The sequence below is a fragment of the Bos indicus genome, chromosome 5, assembly GCF_029378745.1.
Source record: "Bos indicus isolate NIAB-ARS_2022 breed Sahiwal x Tharparkar chromosome 5, NIAB-ARS_B.indTharparkar_mat_pri_1.0, whole genome shotgun sequence".
Classification (NCBI taxonomy): domain Eukaryota; kingdom Metazoa; phylum Chordata; class Mammalia; order Artiodactyla; family Bovidae; genus Bos; species Bos indicus.
Genome location: NC_091764.1, coordinates 89,458,973 through 89,473,459, shown reverse-complemented (window position 1 = coordinate 89,473,459; position 14,487 = coordinate 89,458,973). Strand labels below are relative to the sequence as shown.

Genomic DNA, 14,487 nt, shown 5'->3' with positions numbered 1-14,487 from the left:
CACAGCTGTGTCTAACTCAATGAAACTAAGCCATGCTATGTGGGGCCACCCAAGATGGGAGGGTCATGGTGGAGAGGTCTGACAGAATGTGGTCCACTGGAAAAGGGAATGGCAAACCACTTCAGTATTTTTGCCTTGAGAACCCCATAAACAGTATGAAAAGGCAAAATATAGGATACTAAAAGGGGAACTCCCCGGGTCTGTAGGTGCCCAGTATGCTACTGGAGATCAGTGGAGAAATAACTCCAGAAAGAATGAAGGGATGGAGCCAAAGCAAAAACAATATCCAGTTGTGGATGTGACTGGTGATAGAAGCAAGGTCCGATGCTGTAAAGAGCAATATTGCACAGGAATCTGGAATGTCAGGTCCATGAATGAAGGCAAATTGCAAGTGGTCAAACAGGAGATGGCAAGACTGAACATCGACATTCTAGGAATCAGCGAAATACAATGGACTGGAATAGGTGAATTTAACTCAGATAACCATTATATCTACTACTGTGGGCAGGAATCCCTTAGAAGAAATGGAGTAGCCATCATGGTCAACAAAGAGTCTGAAATGCAGTACTTGGATGCAATCTCAAAAACGACAGAATGATCTCTGTTCATTTCCAAGGCAAACCATTCAATATCACAGTAATCCAAGCCTATGCCCCAACCAGTAACGCTGAAGAAGCTGAAGTTGAATGGTTCTATGAAGACCTACAAGACCTTTTAGAACTAACACCCAAAAAGATGTCCTTTTCATTATAGGGGACTGGAATGCAAAAGTAGGAAGTCAAGAAACACCTGGAGTAACAGGCAAATTTGGGCTTGGAGTACAGAATGAAGCAGGGCAAAGGCTAATAGAGTTTTCCTAAGAGAACGCACTGGTCATAACAAACACTCTCTTCAAACAACACAAGAGAAGTCTCTACACATGGACATCACCAGATGGTCAACACTGAAATCAGATTGATTATATTCTTTGCAGCCAAAGATGGAGAAGCTCTATACAGTCAGCAAAAACAAGACCGGGAGCTGACTGTGGCTCAGATCATGAACTCCTTATTGCCAAATTCACACTTAAATTGAAGAAAGTGGGGAAAACCACTAGGTCATTCACGTATGACCTAAATAAATCCCTTATGATTATACAATGGAAGTGAGAAATAGATTTAAGGGCCTAGATCTGATAGACAGAGTGCCTGATGAACTATGGACAGAGGTTCGTGACATTGTACAGGAGACAGGGATCAAGACCATCCCCATGGAAAAGAAATGCAAAAAAGCAAAATGGCTCTCTGTGGAAATAGCTGTAAAAGAAGAGACGTGAAAAGCAAAGGAGAAAAGAAAGATATAAGCGTCTGAATGCAGAGTTCCAAAGAATAGCAAGGAGAGTAATGAATTAGCGATATGAGATATGCATTCCTCAGCAATCAATGCAAATGAATAGAGGAAAACAACAGAATGGGAAAGACTAGAGATCTCTTCAAGAAAATTAGAGATACCAAGGGAACATTTCATACAAAACACTGGTAGATTTCATATAAAAGAGGATTACGTTTATAGGCCACAGATGTTTCTGAGCTATATATAAATTTTGTCCTGGTATTTGACTATCACATGAACAAAAATTTGGTGGTTAGTATGACTTTTGTTGTTGTCATTATTTAGTCACTAAGTCATCCTACTCTTTTGAGACTCCATGGACTGTATTATGCCAGGTTCCTCTGCCCGTGGGATTTCCCATGCAAGAATACTGGAGTGGGTTGCCATTTCCTTCTCCAGGGGATATAACTTCTGAGGGTAAATTAAAAACTAAATTTAAAATTCAGTGATATTGGAACATCAAAAGAAATAGCCTATACTTACATTTTCCTTTCTATCAAGCAACACTCAAATTTTTCTCTAAATATTCTGTACTGGAAAGCACAGATTATCCTTAAGTTTTCCATTTTAGAATGGTCTACGTATCCAGTACCAGCTATAGAACTGAGATATTTGCTCATGAAGTCAGAGCTTAGTCTTGGACAATTTATTAGTCATTTACTTGGCAGGCACTGTATTTTCTTCCTTCTACCTCTCCCCACAAAGAAGTTTATTTTTATTTTTTTCATATTGTTACCCATTCCGTTTACATTTTAAGCAAAATTCATTATTCTTCATAAAATAGTATTATTCTTAGACTTTTGCCAACATATTGCTTTATTTTGAAATGAGGGTTATTTTTAAATAATTATTACTGAACAGAAAGCAGTTCACATTCAGTCCTTTCCTTCCACCACCATTTACTTCCACAGATACAGCTGAAAATTACCATTTATGATAATGGGCCTGAGACACCACAGGATTTTGAATCAGCACAGAAAGGGTCAATTAAATTTGTTTTGCCTATGATGCTAGAGCAAAGAAGTAAAATAATCTATTTTAATAAATCTCTTTAATAATATAAGCAGTCTTAAAGCTCTAAAACTCATACTATCCATAATATTTGCTATCTGTAAAAAAACAGATATTCAATAAATGTATTCACACACTTTTGCTTGATTCAGGTACTCTGTACCCTGTGAGTTCTTTCTTCCTTAATAATCTTATAATCTCCTAAGATTGAGACATGGAGGGTACAAAGAATTCTGTAAATGAAAGCTGTTTTCCCCTTTGAATAGAACATCACCTTTTGATATATATGTATTAAAAGATAAGACTCAATGAGTGAAAATATGCTGATATCACACACACACAACTTATCATTATTTCTAAAACTCTAACGGAATATATATTTTCATTTTTATATACTAATGCACTTTCCAAAGTGTGACAGCCCTTGCACGTCTAGAACAAAGAGTTCCTGATGTGACTGATCAGTTACTGATGTGAGCAACCGGGGTAACAAATGTGGACCTGATGGATAATGGATACGCATCCATGAATGGGAGGAAAGATTTGGATTCTAGGCCTAATCATGATCACATCTATTTTATAAATCAAACATAGTGTGTCTCATTGCCAGATTTTACAACTAGATCAAGATCATGGATTTGTGTTGCAGACCAACTGAGGGAATTTATGGGGAAATGATATGAAAGATATCCTAAAACCTGTGACTCTCATAGTTGACAAGCTACTGAGATCTTGGGATTCACCCCATGCTTATTTTAACAGCCTTCATAAAGAATACAACTGAATTACACATTTTATTAGTGTGTGAAATACTAGATGTCTCGTAAATTCCCAGCTAATGTGCCAAAGTTTAGAGGTATGCCTGAGATTTTGATCTCTCAGGATCCAGGCCTGAAGTCTTTGTCTGCAAAAAGCTTTGTTCCTTTAATCCATCGTGACAACAAAATGTTATCGTTTTCTGTATGTGCTATCATGTGAACAAGGTTGGGAATCCCTGTACTGAAAGCACTCTGATTTCCTTAATGATTTGTTTAGAAAAGGTTAAGCCAGCCTTTAGCACCCAAAATGCGATGTCAGAAAGGCCAGCTCTCCGACACTGGGAAGGCAGAGGACACAGAAGCTGAAGTGAACTGTCCTGGTGGTTTGTGCTGTAGACAGTCTGGCTCCCTGAGTAAGTGTTGTGGAGGAAACTTGTTCTTACATCTTGCTTTCACTTTTTAGGGTTTTTACACCAGTTCACTATTGTATATATCCAAAGATGTTACTTAAAATCTTTGGGAATAAAAAAGAGGGGCAACATTCCACAGAGCGGGAGGGAAAATGTTGACTATTACTTATTTATCTTCTAAATAAGTAATTTATTAAGCAGTTTTTTAAAAAGTAACTTTCTGTGAAAAGCATTGCTTGCATGATTTTGTCTATGAGTCTCATTGGGACTTCTAATGGGGCTTACCTGATAGCTCAGTTGGTAAAGAATCCACCTGCAATGCAGGAGACCCTGATTTGATTTCTGGGTAGGGAAGAGCTGCTGAAGAAGGGATAGGCTACCCGCTCTAGTATTCTTGGGTTTCCCTTAGTGGTGCAGCTGATAAAGAATCCACCTGCAATGCAGGAAACCTGGGTTTGATCCCTGGGTTGGGAAGATCCCCTGGAGAAGAGAAAGGCTACCCACTCCAGTATTCTGGCCTGGAGAATTCAATGGACTGTATAGAGTCGGACATGACTGAGCAAATTTAACTTTCTAATCGGGACAACCAAATCTTCAATGTAGATTTTGAAGCATCTGCCCACTTGAGCATTTCTATGTAATTGCATCCCCAAAATGCAATTTTCTACATTTTTCCCTAACTGGATGTGGAATAATGTATTAATAAGCCCTATATTTCCAAATTGTTTTAATTTTTAAACTTAAATTCAGCCACTCAAGAAGTGTTAATTGGAGTAGCTAGGTTATGATGTGAGCTATGACTCGTTAGGCAGTAATTTATATTCAGAAAACTCCTGGTTCTGGATTTCTCATCTGACTTGCAACCAAAAGCATGTATTTAAATAACTTCCCCATGCCTGTCAGCAACCTGCTGTAGATGATGGACATGTCATCTGAGAAGCAGTATAAAGTTTTCAGAATGTTGGCTATTACATGTTGCTCTTCTAAATGAGTAATTTATTGAGCAGTTTTGAAAAACGCAACTTTCTGTTGAAAGCACTTGCTTGCATGATTTTGCCTATGGGTCCAATCTGGGCAACCAAATCTTCAATGCAGATCTTGAGGCATCTACCCCCTTGAGCATTTATATGTAAAAGTATATGGAGATTGTCTTTAACAATAACAATGAACAAGAAAAAAATGAATGAACAAGAACCTTTTGGGTAGCGATAAGTCTTACAAATAAAATGAGACAGGTCAATGTGAGAGTGACTGAAAATGCACATGTGCAAATGGAGTCCCAAGACTTTTTAAGATTGCTGGGGAAAATCCTTTCTAAGCAGGCAATATTTGAAGTGAGAACTGATGGGGGCAGAAGGAACCAGTTCTCTGAACATCTGTAGATACCAAGGTCCTGATTTGACATGACAAAGAACAGCAAGATAGCTTGAGGAGCAAGAGATGTACTCTCCCTCAGAAGCCACTAGCCACATGAGGCTATTAAAATTAAATACAAGAATTCAGTTCCTCAGTGGACAATTAAATATAAAAAGTCATAGTTCAGTCAAGAAAGAATCTGCCTGAAATGCAGGAGACCTGGGTTCCATCCCTGGGTCAGGAAGATCCCCTGGAGAAGGAAATGGCCACCCACTCCAATATTCTTGCCTGGAAAATGAACAGAGGAGTCTGGTGGGGTACAGTCCATGGGGCTGTAAGAGTCAGACATGATTTAGTGACTAAATCACCACCACAGTGGCACTAACCATGTTTCAAGGGCTCAACAGCTACCCATGGTTAGTGGTTACCATATTTGAAGTGCAGAGTATTTTTTATCATAGAAGAAATTACTAATGGACAGTGTTGCACAGTGAAGTAAAGCTGGAATAGGACAAGAGGTCACAGAGAGTGTCTTGGAAAGATCATAAAGGTCCTTGCAGGCCATTGGGGAACTCTGGATTCTGCAAGGTCAATGGAAGCCTTTGGATGGTTTTAAGGAGGGAGTGACATCATTGAGTTTAAAAGTGACATCATTGGATCACTCTGGCTATTGTGCAGAAAATGAATGATAGAAGAGCATCACCAACTTATAGCAGTTGTCCAGACCAGGGATGATGGTGGGTCTTGAATTGGTTATCAAAGAGGGATGGTGAAAAGTTCATGGATTCAGGTTGTATTTTAGAAATAGAACCAAGTGCACTTGCTAATAGATAAGAACAAGAGCAAGATAAACAGAGGAAGGAATAGAGGGTAATACCCTCTTAAGAGGTGTGAGAACTAGGTAGGTGGTAATGATTTTTTCTTGGGGTAGGGGAGGATTGAGGAGAAATAGGCTGGATGTCTGGGGATTGGTGATAGAAGGATAGGGTAGCGAGGGGGCTGAAAGTTAAGAATTGTGTTTTGGATGGTGGTGGTTTAGCTGCTAAGTTGTGTCTGACTCTTGGGACCACATGGACAGTAGCCCGCCAGGCTCCTCTGGCCATAGGATTTCATATTTTAGTTACCAATTGGATATATGTACACAGAGGTCAAGTGTGTTGTGGAGAATGAGTGAACCCATACTGTGGGGTGTAAACTGTTAAATTTAAAAGAATTCCTTCAATGATAACTATATCTGGCAAAATGCAAGTGATATGCAATGGGGTTAATTTCTAAATCCTCTTAACAAAATCCTCATGGAAACATCCCTGATTTTGGCTAAGTGGAGAGCTTTAGTAAGACTTTTGAATATTCTTTGCATTTTCCATATTCTCTTTCTGTGTGTACCACATTTTCATGATCCTTTGGCTGTATTGTCACCTTCTTGAATGAGAACTCATCACTAAGGGAACATTTCATGCAAAGATGGGCACAATCAAGGACAGAAATAGTATGGACCTAACAGAAGCATAAAATATTAAGAAGAGGTGGCAAGAATACACAGAACTATACAAAAAAAGATCTTCACAACCTAGATAATCACAATGGTATGATCACTCACCTAGAGCCAGACATCCTGGAATGCAAAGTCAAGTGGGCCTTAGGAAGCATCACTACGAACAAAGCTAGGGGAGGTGATGGCATTCCAGTTGAGCTATTTCAAATCCTGAAAGATGATGCTATGAAAGTGCTGCACTCAGTATGCCAGCAAATTTGGAAAACTCAGCAGTGGCCACAGGACTGGAAAAGGTCAGTTTTTATTTCCAATCCCAAATAAAGGAAATGCCAAAGAATGCTAAACTACCACACAATTGTACTCATCTCACATGCTAGTAAAGTAATGCTCAGGCTTCAACAGTACATGAACTTCCAATGTTCAAGCTGAATTTAGAAAAGGCAGAGGAACCAGAGATCAAATTGCCAATATCCACTGGATCATCGAAAAAGCAAGAGAGTTCCAGAAAAACATCTATTTCTGCTTTATTGACTATGCCAAAGCCTTTGACTGTGTTGCTAAGTCACTTAAGTCGTGTCCGACTCTGTGCGACCCCATAGACAGCAGCCCACCAGGCTTCCCCGTCCCTGGGATTCTCCAGGCAAGAACACTGGAGTGGGTTGCCATTTCCTTCTCCAATGCATGAAAGTAAAAAGTGAAAAGTTAGTCACTCAGTCGTGTCCGACCCTCAGTGACCCCATGGACTGCAGCCTACCAGGCTCTTCCATCCATGGGATTTTCCAGGCAAGAGTACTGGAGTGGGGTGCCATTGCCTTCTCTGTTTGACTGTGTGGATCACAATAAACTGTGGAAAATTATGAAAGAGATGGGAATACCAGACCACCTGACCTGCCTCCTGAGAAATCTGTATGTAGGTCAGGAAGCAACAGTTAAACTGGACAAGGAGCAACAGACTGGTTCCAAATAGGGAAAGGAGTACATCAAGGCTGTATAATGTCACCCTGCTTATTTAACTTCTATACAGAGTACATCATGAGAAATGCTGGACTGGAAGAAGCACAAGCTGAAATCAAGATTGCCAGGAGAAATATCAATAACCTCAGATATGCAGATGACTCCACCCTTATGGCAGAAAGTGAAGAGGAACTAAGGAACCTCTTGATGAAAGTGAAAGAGGAGAGTGAAAACTTTGGCTTAAAACTCAGCATTCAAAAAACTAAGATCATGGCATCTGGTCCCATTGCTTCATGGAAAACAGATGGGGAAACAGTGGGAACAGTGGCTGCCTTCGTTTTTGGGGGCTCCAAAATCCCTGCAGATGGTGACTTCAGCCATGAAATTAAAAGACGCTTGCTCCTTGGAAGAAAAGTTATGACCAACCTAGACAGCATATTAAAAAGCAGAGACATTACTTTGCCAACAAAGGTCCATCTAGTCAAAGCTATATTTTTTTCCAGTCTTCATGGGTGGATGTGAGAGTTGGACTATAAAGACAGCTGAGAGATTAAAAATTGGTGCTTTTGGACTGTGGTGTTGGAGAAGACTCTTGAGAGTCCCTTGGATTGCAACCAGTCCATCCTAAAGGAAATCAGTCCTGAATATTCGTTGGAAGGACTGATGCTGAAGCTGAAACTCCAATACTTTGGCTACCTGATGTAAAGAACTGATTCATTGGAAAAGACTCTGATGCTGGGAAAGATTGAAGGTGGGAGGAGAAGGGGACGACAAAGGATGAAATAGTTGGATTGCATCACCGACTCAATGGACAGGAGTTTGAGTAAATTCTGAGAGTTGGCGATGGACAGGGAGGCCTGGCATGCTGCAGTCTATGGAGTTGACTGCAAAGAGTTGGACATGACTGAGTAACTGAACTGAACTGTCTGGAGAAAATGGACAATTTTTATTTCTATGTGGTTGCTCAGTGTCCACTTTACATGTTGGGTTTGATTTCATTTAATATGTTACATACACTGCTAGGCACTTCTTTCAGGTAGTACAGCTCTGCAACTTTCGGCATCTACCTAAGAAGATTTTATTGTTTTCATTTCCCTGCCTCCAGATTCTGGATGGTAATACCAGGAGAGGTGGAATCTACCTTCTTTTCTTTTGGTAGAAAAAATAATTTTCTGGTTGTGAGGTTTACTGAGATTTTGGAGAAACCAGGACACTGCCTCTATAATACAATGGAACATTTCAAGAATGTAATTAAGATACAGACCTAGTGTTTCTGTTTTGCTGCCATTAACAGATGCCATTCTTATGTTCTCCTGGTCACAATGTTTCTTTCATATCTACATTCCATCTCTTAAAAGTTCAGTTTTTATGGTGATTTATTGTTTTTTTCCTAAAGAACTGAGATGCTTGTGGCAGTAGGGTACAGGGAAAAATGGAAATACTCTAAAATTCTCACTATTCCTTTCTTGCTAATCTTGATATATGCCCAGATCTTAACAGTTTTTCATTTTAATATGCTCTTCTTGATGGCAGTGAATTTCATCACGATATTCCAATCAAGGCTTTTCACTCAAATGTTTCAGGTAGGCTCTGGCATATGAATCATATGTCTAAAAAAGAAAACTCAGAAAAGTGGCAGGCTAGGGGCTCATTTGTCTTTGGCAAAGAGATCGTTGCTCCTGTTTAATTATTAAACAGATGGTGCCCACTGCCATTGACTAGCTGCCCAACTTGTTTTCCATGTGGTAACACGGTTCTGGACATCTGATGGAGAGAAGCTGTATTATCACAGTTCCTCATATCCACTTACACCCTGATTTAAGTATTAACATCTGCCCCAAACTAAAGCAGGCTGTTTCCAACAAAGTTAAGCTTAAGTTTTAAGCTAACTTCTCCCCTGTCTCATGAATTTTCTTTTTCAGGTATCTCCTTTATCTTTTCTTTAGATTGCTTCATCTCTACACATAAAATACAATAGCATATTGAGCCAATTGGGCTTCCCTGGTGGCTCAGACGTTAAAGAGTCTGCCCACAATGCAGGAGATGTAGGTTCCATTCCTGGAGAAGGGAATGGCTACCTACTCCAGTATTCTTGCCTGGAGAATTCCACAGACAGAGGAGCCTGGTGGGCTACAGACCATGGGGTCACAAAGAGTTGGACATGACTGAGAAACTAACACTTTCACTTTTTTTTTCACTTTCATTGAGCCAATTATCCAAATACTCCAGCTTCCACACACACTTTACCCTGGAATGTTCAGATAATTAAAACAAAATTGGATTATCTTTATTATTATTAGTGAGGGCAAATTACATTTAAGGCAGCCATATTAAAAATTAACAAGAGTGGACTGGTCTTGTGTTCAGTATTTAAAAAAAAACAACTTTCCACACTGATGGACTTTTTAAAAAGATACTATTTTTTCATAATCTGCCAAGAGTTAGCTTAAAATTTTTTACTTTTAGTTTCTCAAATTCAACATTATTACAGCGTAGGAAACGTGTAGCCTATAAACATGAATAACTAGGGTCCTGGTTTGTTTTTTTTTTTTTCCACAAGCTTTTTTCATGGTAGACAATTTCACCATAGGCAGCTTTTAAGATCTTTCCTAGTGTTAACCTACCTGTTCTTATCCCCCCACCCCCACTTTGAGATTTTTTAAATATTTCTGATTGTTTGAGCTTCCTTACTTTGTACACTTCTCTGAGGCTAGGGCCACTTAATCTCAATGTAATTTACCATCCATCATCAACAACTGTTGACTAATACTCTCATACACTGTATTTTTTAAAGTAACAACAATAACAAGAGAGCTGTCCCCTTCCCCCTTCTCTTTAATAATGCTATTTGAGTCTAGGTAACTTGTTGAAATTTTCCATTGTTTGGACCAACAGGAAAGCCTAGGTTCTCTGTCGAAACAGACCTTCCAGCAGGAGCAGTCAAGGCCTTACAATGCCCCCTGACATTGATTTGCTGTTGGACCTGACTTGAGTCTATAAGCATCTTTGAATCACCCAGACAGTAGATGTGGCTGTCATTTTTCAGGACAGTGGGAAGTCTGCGGACTCCCCTCTAGAGATAAGTATCCAAGCACCATCCTTTTTTCACTCCAACGTCCTGGGCAGCCCTGTGTGAGGGCCAGCCTGAGACCCTGGACCCCGGGGGCTGAGAGTCCGGCGGTGGACGGGTCTGAGCCACTCCTTCCCTAGGATGCTGGCAGAGCAGCCCGGCTCGGCTCCGGGGAAAGAAGCTCGAGCTAAGAAGAGCGCCTCCTCCGGGGAGGGGCGGGAGCAGGGCTGGGAACGCTTTCCTAGGGAGTTGCCTTAAAGAAAGCAAGCGGGATTGCAGATCACTCCAGCTGCCTGCTTTTTTATACAGTTTTAATCAGTCGTCTCCACTCTCCTCCCTTCTGCAAAACTGCAAATCACCATCAACCCCGCACCAAAAAGAAGGAAAAAAAAAACTGTAAATCTCCTTCTCCTTTCTCGCCCTCCGTTCCCTCCCACCCTCCCTTCCTCTCCAGCTCGCTCGCCCTCCCTCCCTTCCCTTGCGGCAGCCGCTCGTCTCTCCAACTGGGTGTCTCTCCGACGGGACTTAGCAACTTCTTGGTTATTTCTCAGCCCCTTTTCCGTTTTCACCACCTTTTGCCATGAACTGGACCGACAGACGCAGGAAAGGCTGTGCTTTCTGCCCCAGGGAATGGCGGTTCGCTTCCTGGGGCCGGGTCGGGGAGGATCGGCCGAGGAGAAAGAAAGAGTGATAGAGAAAGAGCTGCATTAAGGAGAGGAAGGGGGACCTCCGTCGGCTGCGGGCCCCTAGCGTGCAGCAGCACCCAGGATGGCTGCGAGCTCGCCCCGCGTCCCCGGCTCCAGCTGCGACCCCCGCACGCCGGACGCCTAGGGCGATCTTTAAAATCCTGAAGTCGGGAGAGACCCCGGAGGACCGAAGACGGGGGTGGGGGTGGAGCGGAGAATGCTGCAAAGCTTTTCCAAGAGAGAAAAAGAGGAAGTCTGATCGCTTCTGCCTGTGCTAGCTTTTCACTGGAAGGCGTCTCTTTGGAGCATCTAGCCTTCTCCAGGAGTTATTCGAAAGCTGAAACTTTCAGTGCTCGCGGGCCTGGGAGCAGGAGGGATTCCGAGGGTGGGATTGCGAGAAGAGCGGGCGTGAGCGCGCGCCTGTGTGTGTGTGTGTGTGTGTGGCGGGGTGGGGGCGTCGGGGGGGCCCTCGGGGACTCCGCGAAGAGGGCGCACCATGGCTGTGCCGGGCGAGGCCGCCCGAGTCGGAGCCACGCCGGGCCACTGGGAGGCCAGGCCGGCCCCAGCGGCCGGCCCCGCATCGCCCCGGGACGTGGGCTGCCGAGGCTGCTGGGGCGCCCGGGTGCTGCGGCCGCTCCGGCGCTCGCGGAAACTTTCCTCGGCGCTGTGCGCGGGCTCCCTGTCCTTTCTGCTGGCGCTGCTGGTGAGGCTGGTCCGTGGGGAGATCGGCTGTGACCTGGAGCGGAGTAAAGAGGAGGCGACGGAGGAGGAGGAAGCAGCCCCGGCAGCAGAAGGGGGCGTCTTCCCGGGGCCTCGGGGAGGTGCTCCCGGGGGCGGCGCGCCTCTCGGCCCCTGGCTGCAGCCCTCAGCGCTGCTCTTCAGTCTCCTGTGTGCCTTCTTCTGGATGGGCTTGTACCTCCTGCGCGCCGGGGTGCGCCTGCCTCTGGCCGTCGCGCTGCTGGCAGTCTGCTGCGGGGGGGAAGCGCTCGTCCAGATTGGGCTGGGCGTCGGGGAGGATCACTTACTCTCGCTCCCCGCCGCGGGGGTGGTGCTCAGCTGCTTGGCTGCCGCGACATGGCTGGTGCTGAGGCTGAGGCTGGGCGTCCTCATGATCGCCTTGACTAGCGCGGTCAGGACCGTGGCCCTCATTTCCTTAGAGAGGTTCAAGGTTGCCTGGAGACCTTACCTGGCGTACTTGGCCGGCGTGCTGGGGATCCTCCTCGCCAGGTACGTGGAGCAGATCTTGCCGCAGTACTCGGGGGCGGCTCCGAGGGAGCATTTCGGGTCCCAGCTGATCGCTGGGACCAAGGAAGAGATTCCGGTGTTTAAGAGGAGGAGGCGGTCCAGCTCCGTGGTGTCCGCCGAGATGTCCGGCTGCAGCAGCAAGTCCCATCGGAGGACCTCCCTGCCCTGCATCCCCAGGGAACAGGTAAGGACCTGCAGCCCCCCTCTCACGCGCCTCTCGGGAAAACTTGAAAGCTTTTGGGATCCGCCGCAAATTGGAGGGAATTGGAGCGCTGGGAACAGAAGGAGACAGCCCAGCAAAGTGCCCTAACTTCAGACTTGGAAACCAGCGAGTTTTTCTCGCCCTCTCGCACAATATTTTATAACCTGAACAACAGGAACACGAATAAGTAATAAAACTAGATGGTCTTTGCAGGGTCTACCACAGCTGAGCCAACTTTTTAGATGTGCTACACCTGGCGGATGACTTGTCTATACTTTTAAGTGCTCTCATGTTTTCCTCCTTTAGCAGAAATATTCGAATTAAGTTTTTTTTTTTAAAGGGTGATTTGAAAACGAGGATTTTGCCAGATTTCTGTTTCTTTTTATAGAATTTCTTTCTGTTTCTTTTCATAAAATTTCTTTCTTCTGAGAAGACAGGTAAACATTTATGGAAGTCAATAAAAATATTCTAGAGTTAAAGCAAGGAATGCTTGAAGGTGAGGTGCTGATATACTCTGGTTTTGCAGTATGTTTTACTTGAAGAGGCTGCGTTTGGTGGTGTCCAGTTTACTTTTTAAAATGTAATTTGGGGACATACATTATTCCATGCTGATGTGTTTTGTATTAAAACCATAAACTTCAATTTGGGGAGCAATACGTTGAACTTCAGAATTTGTCAGAATCGTGGACTGCGCTGTTAGTGTCAACTTGAAAAAATTTCTCTTGCGTATCTACATACTTAGTGAATATTTAGCGATTCAAGTGGATTTATACAGGAAATAATAATTCAGGAAAATATTTCTAAATTGCTGGTAATATAAATCTTTCAGAGAGGAGGAGGAGGAATCTAGAATTATGAGTAAGGTTATCCCAGATAATGTTTAGTGAACTGGGGGGACTTATTTCCTTATTATCACTGTTTTGAGATCATGGAATACAGTTGCTATAAGGGGTGTAAAAGAACAAACTCCTATTTTAAAAGCAGATTGTATCTGAGGAAACTTCAGCGTTCACCTCTCTACTTCAAACTGATTTGACACTTGGGGGTGGAAGTGGTAGAGAGCTGGTTAAGTATAGCAAGTGGAAATTTACACTTTTCTCATTTAAGTTTATGCCTACCTGTGGTACTATGAGGACAACTTTAGGGAGTGAGAATACCCTAAGACAGTAAGCTTTTTCTCTTTAGGTTATTCTGTGGATAATCATTTGGGTATTTCTAAGAAATAGCAGTCACCATATGGTGTGATGACTAGTTTGTTTCTCAAATGGAGTTAATTACACAGAATGTGGTTGTTTGACATTATTTAGCAGAATGGATGACAACATTGTAGTCTCTGTGTTTATTTTAAAATAAATGTACTTATTTAGCTTTCCGTTTAGATAAAGCAAATATTTCTTGGGTTTAGCTTACTCTAAGGGTGAAGTTAAAAACAGGCCACTGACTGATCCTTAGTTTTGGTAGAAATCTGGGCATCACCAGAATAAAGTAAGCTCCCTATAAGCCAATTGGAGGAAAACACATTTTAATTTCTTTTTAAAGTCACTGATAGAACATCTTTTAAATGAAAACACTGCTAGTTTAAATGTATTTCAAGTACACTTTTCTTTAACTTACAGGGAAATGTGACCTGATCATTGCAAAATTGAAACTTAATTTCTAAGGCAAATCTGTGAGTTAAGCATAAATAACTTGACTCCAAATTCATATCATTTAACCTCTGAAATTCGATTTCTGAAATTTCTTATTAACATTTGAGTTAAGGGTGGATTTAAGATGAGAAGGTGTTTAGGGGAATTAACCAGCAGTGTTAATTAACCCATAGATTTTTACTGGTTTTCTCTGGTTTGAACTGACAAATGGATGATTTGAATAGCCTGCAGACTTCTAAGAAAATTACTGAGCATTGAATTTTCACATGTTTTGCAGATG

At 42.6% G+C, this 14,487-nt stretch overlaps 1 protein-coding gene across 1 annotated transcript in view; it reads left to right on the top strand.

Moving 5' to 3' along the window:
- Positions 1–10,717: 10,717 nt before the first annotated feature.
- Positions 10,718–14,487, top strand: part of PDE3A (phosphodiesterase 3A) — a 370,054-nt gene continuing 366,284 nt past the window's right edge. The window contains exon 1 of the mRNA XM_019961483.2: positions 10,718–12,540. Coding sequence (XP_019817042.2) covers positions 11,608–12,540 — 933 coding nt within the window. The 5' untranslated portion in view covers positions 10,718–11,607. The remainder of the gene's footprint in view (positions 12,541–14,487) is intronic.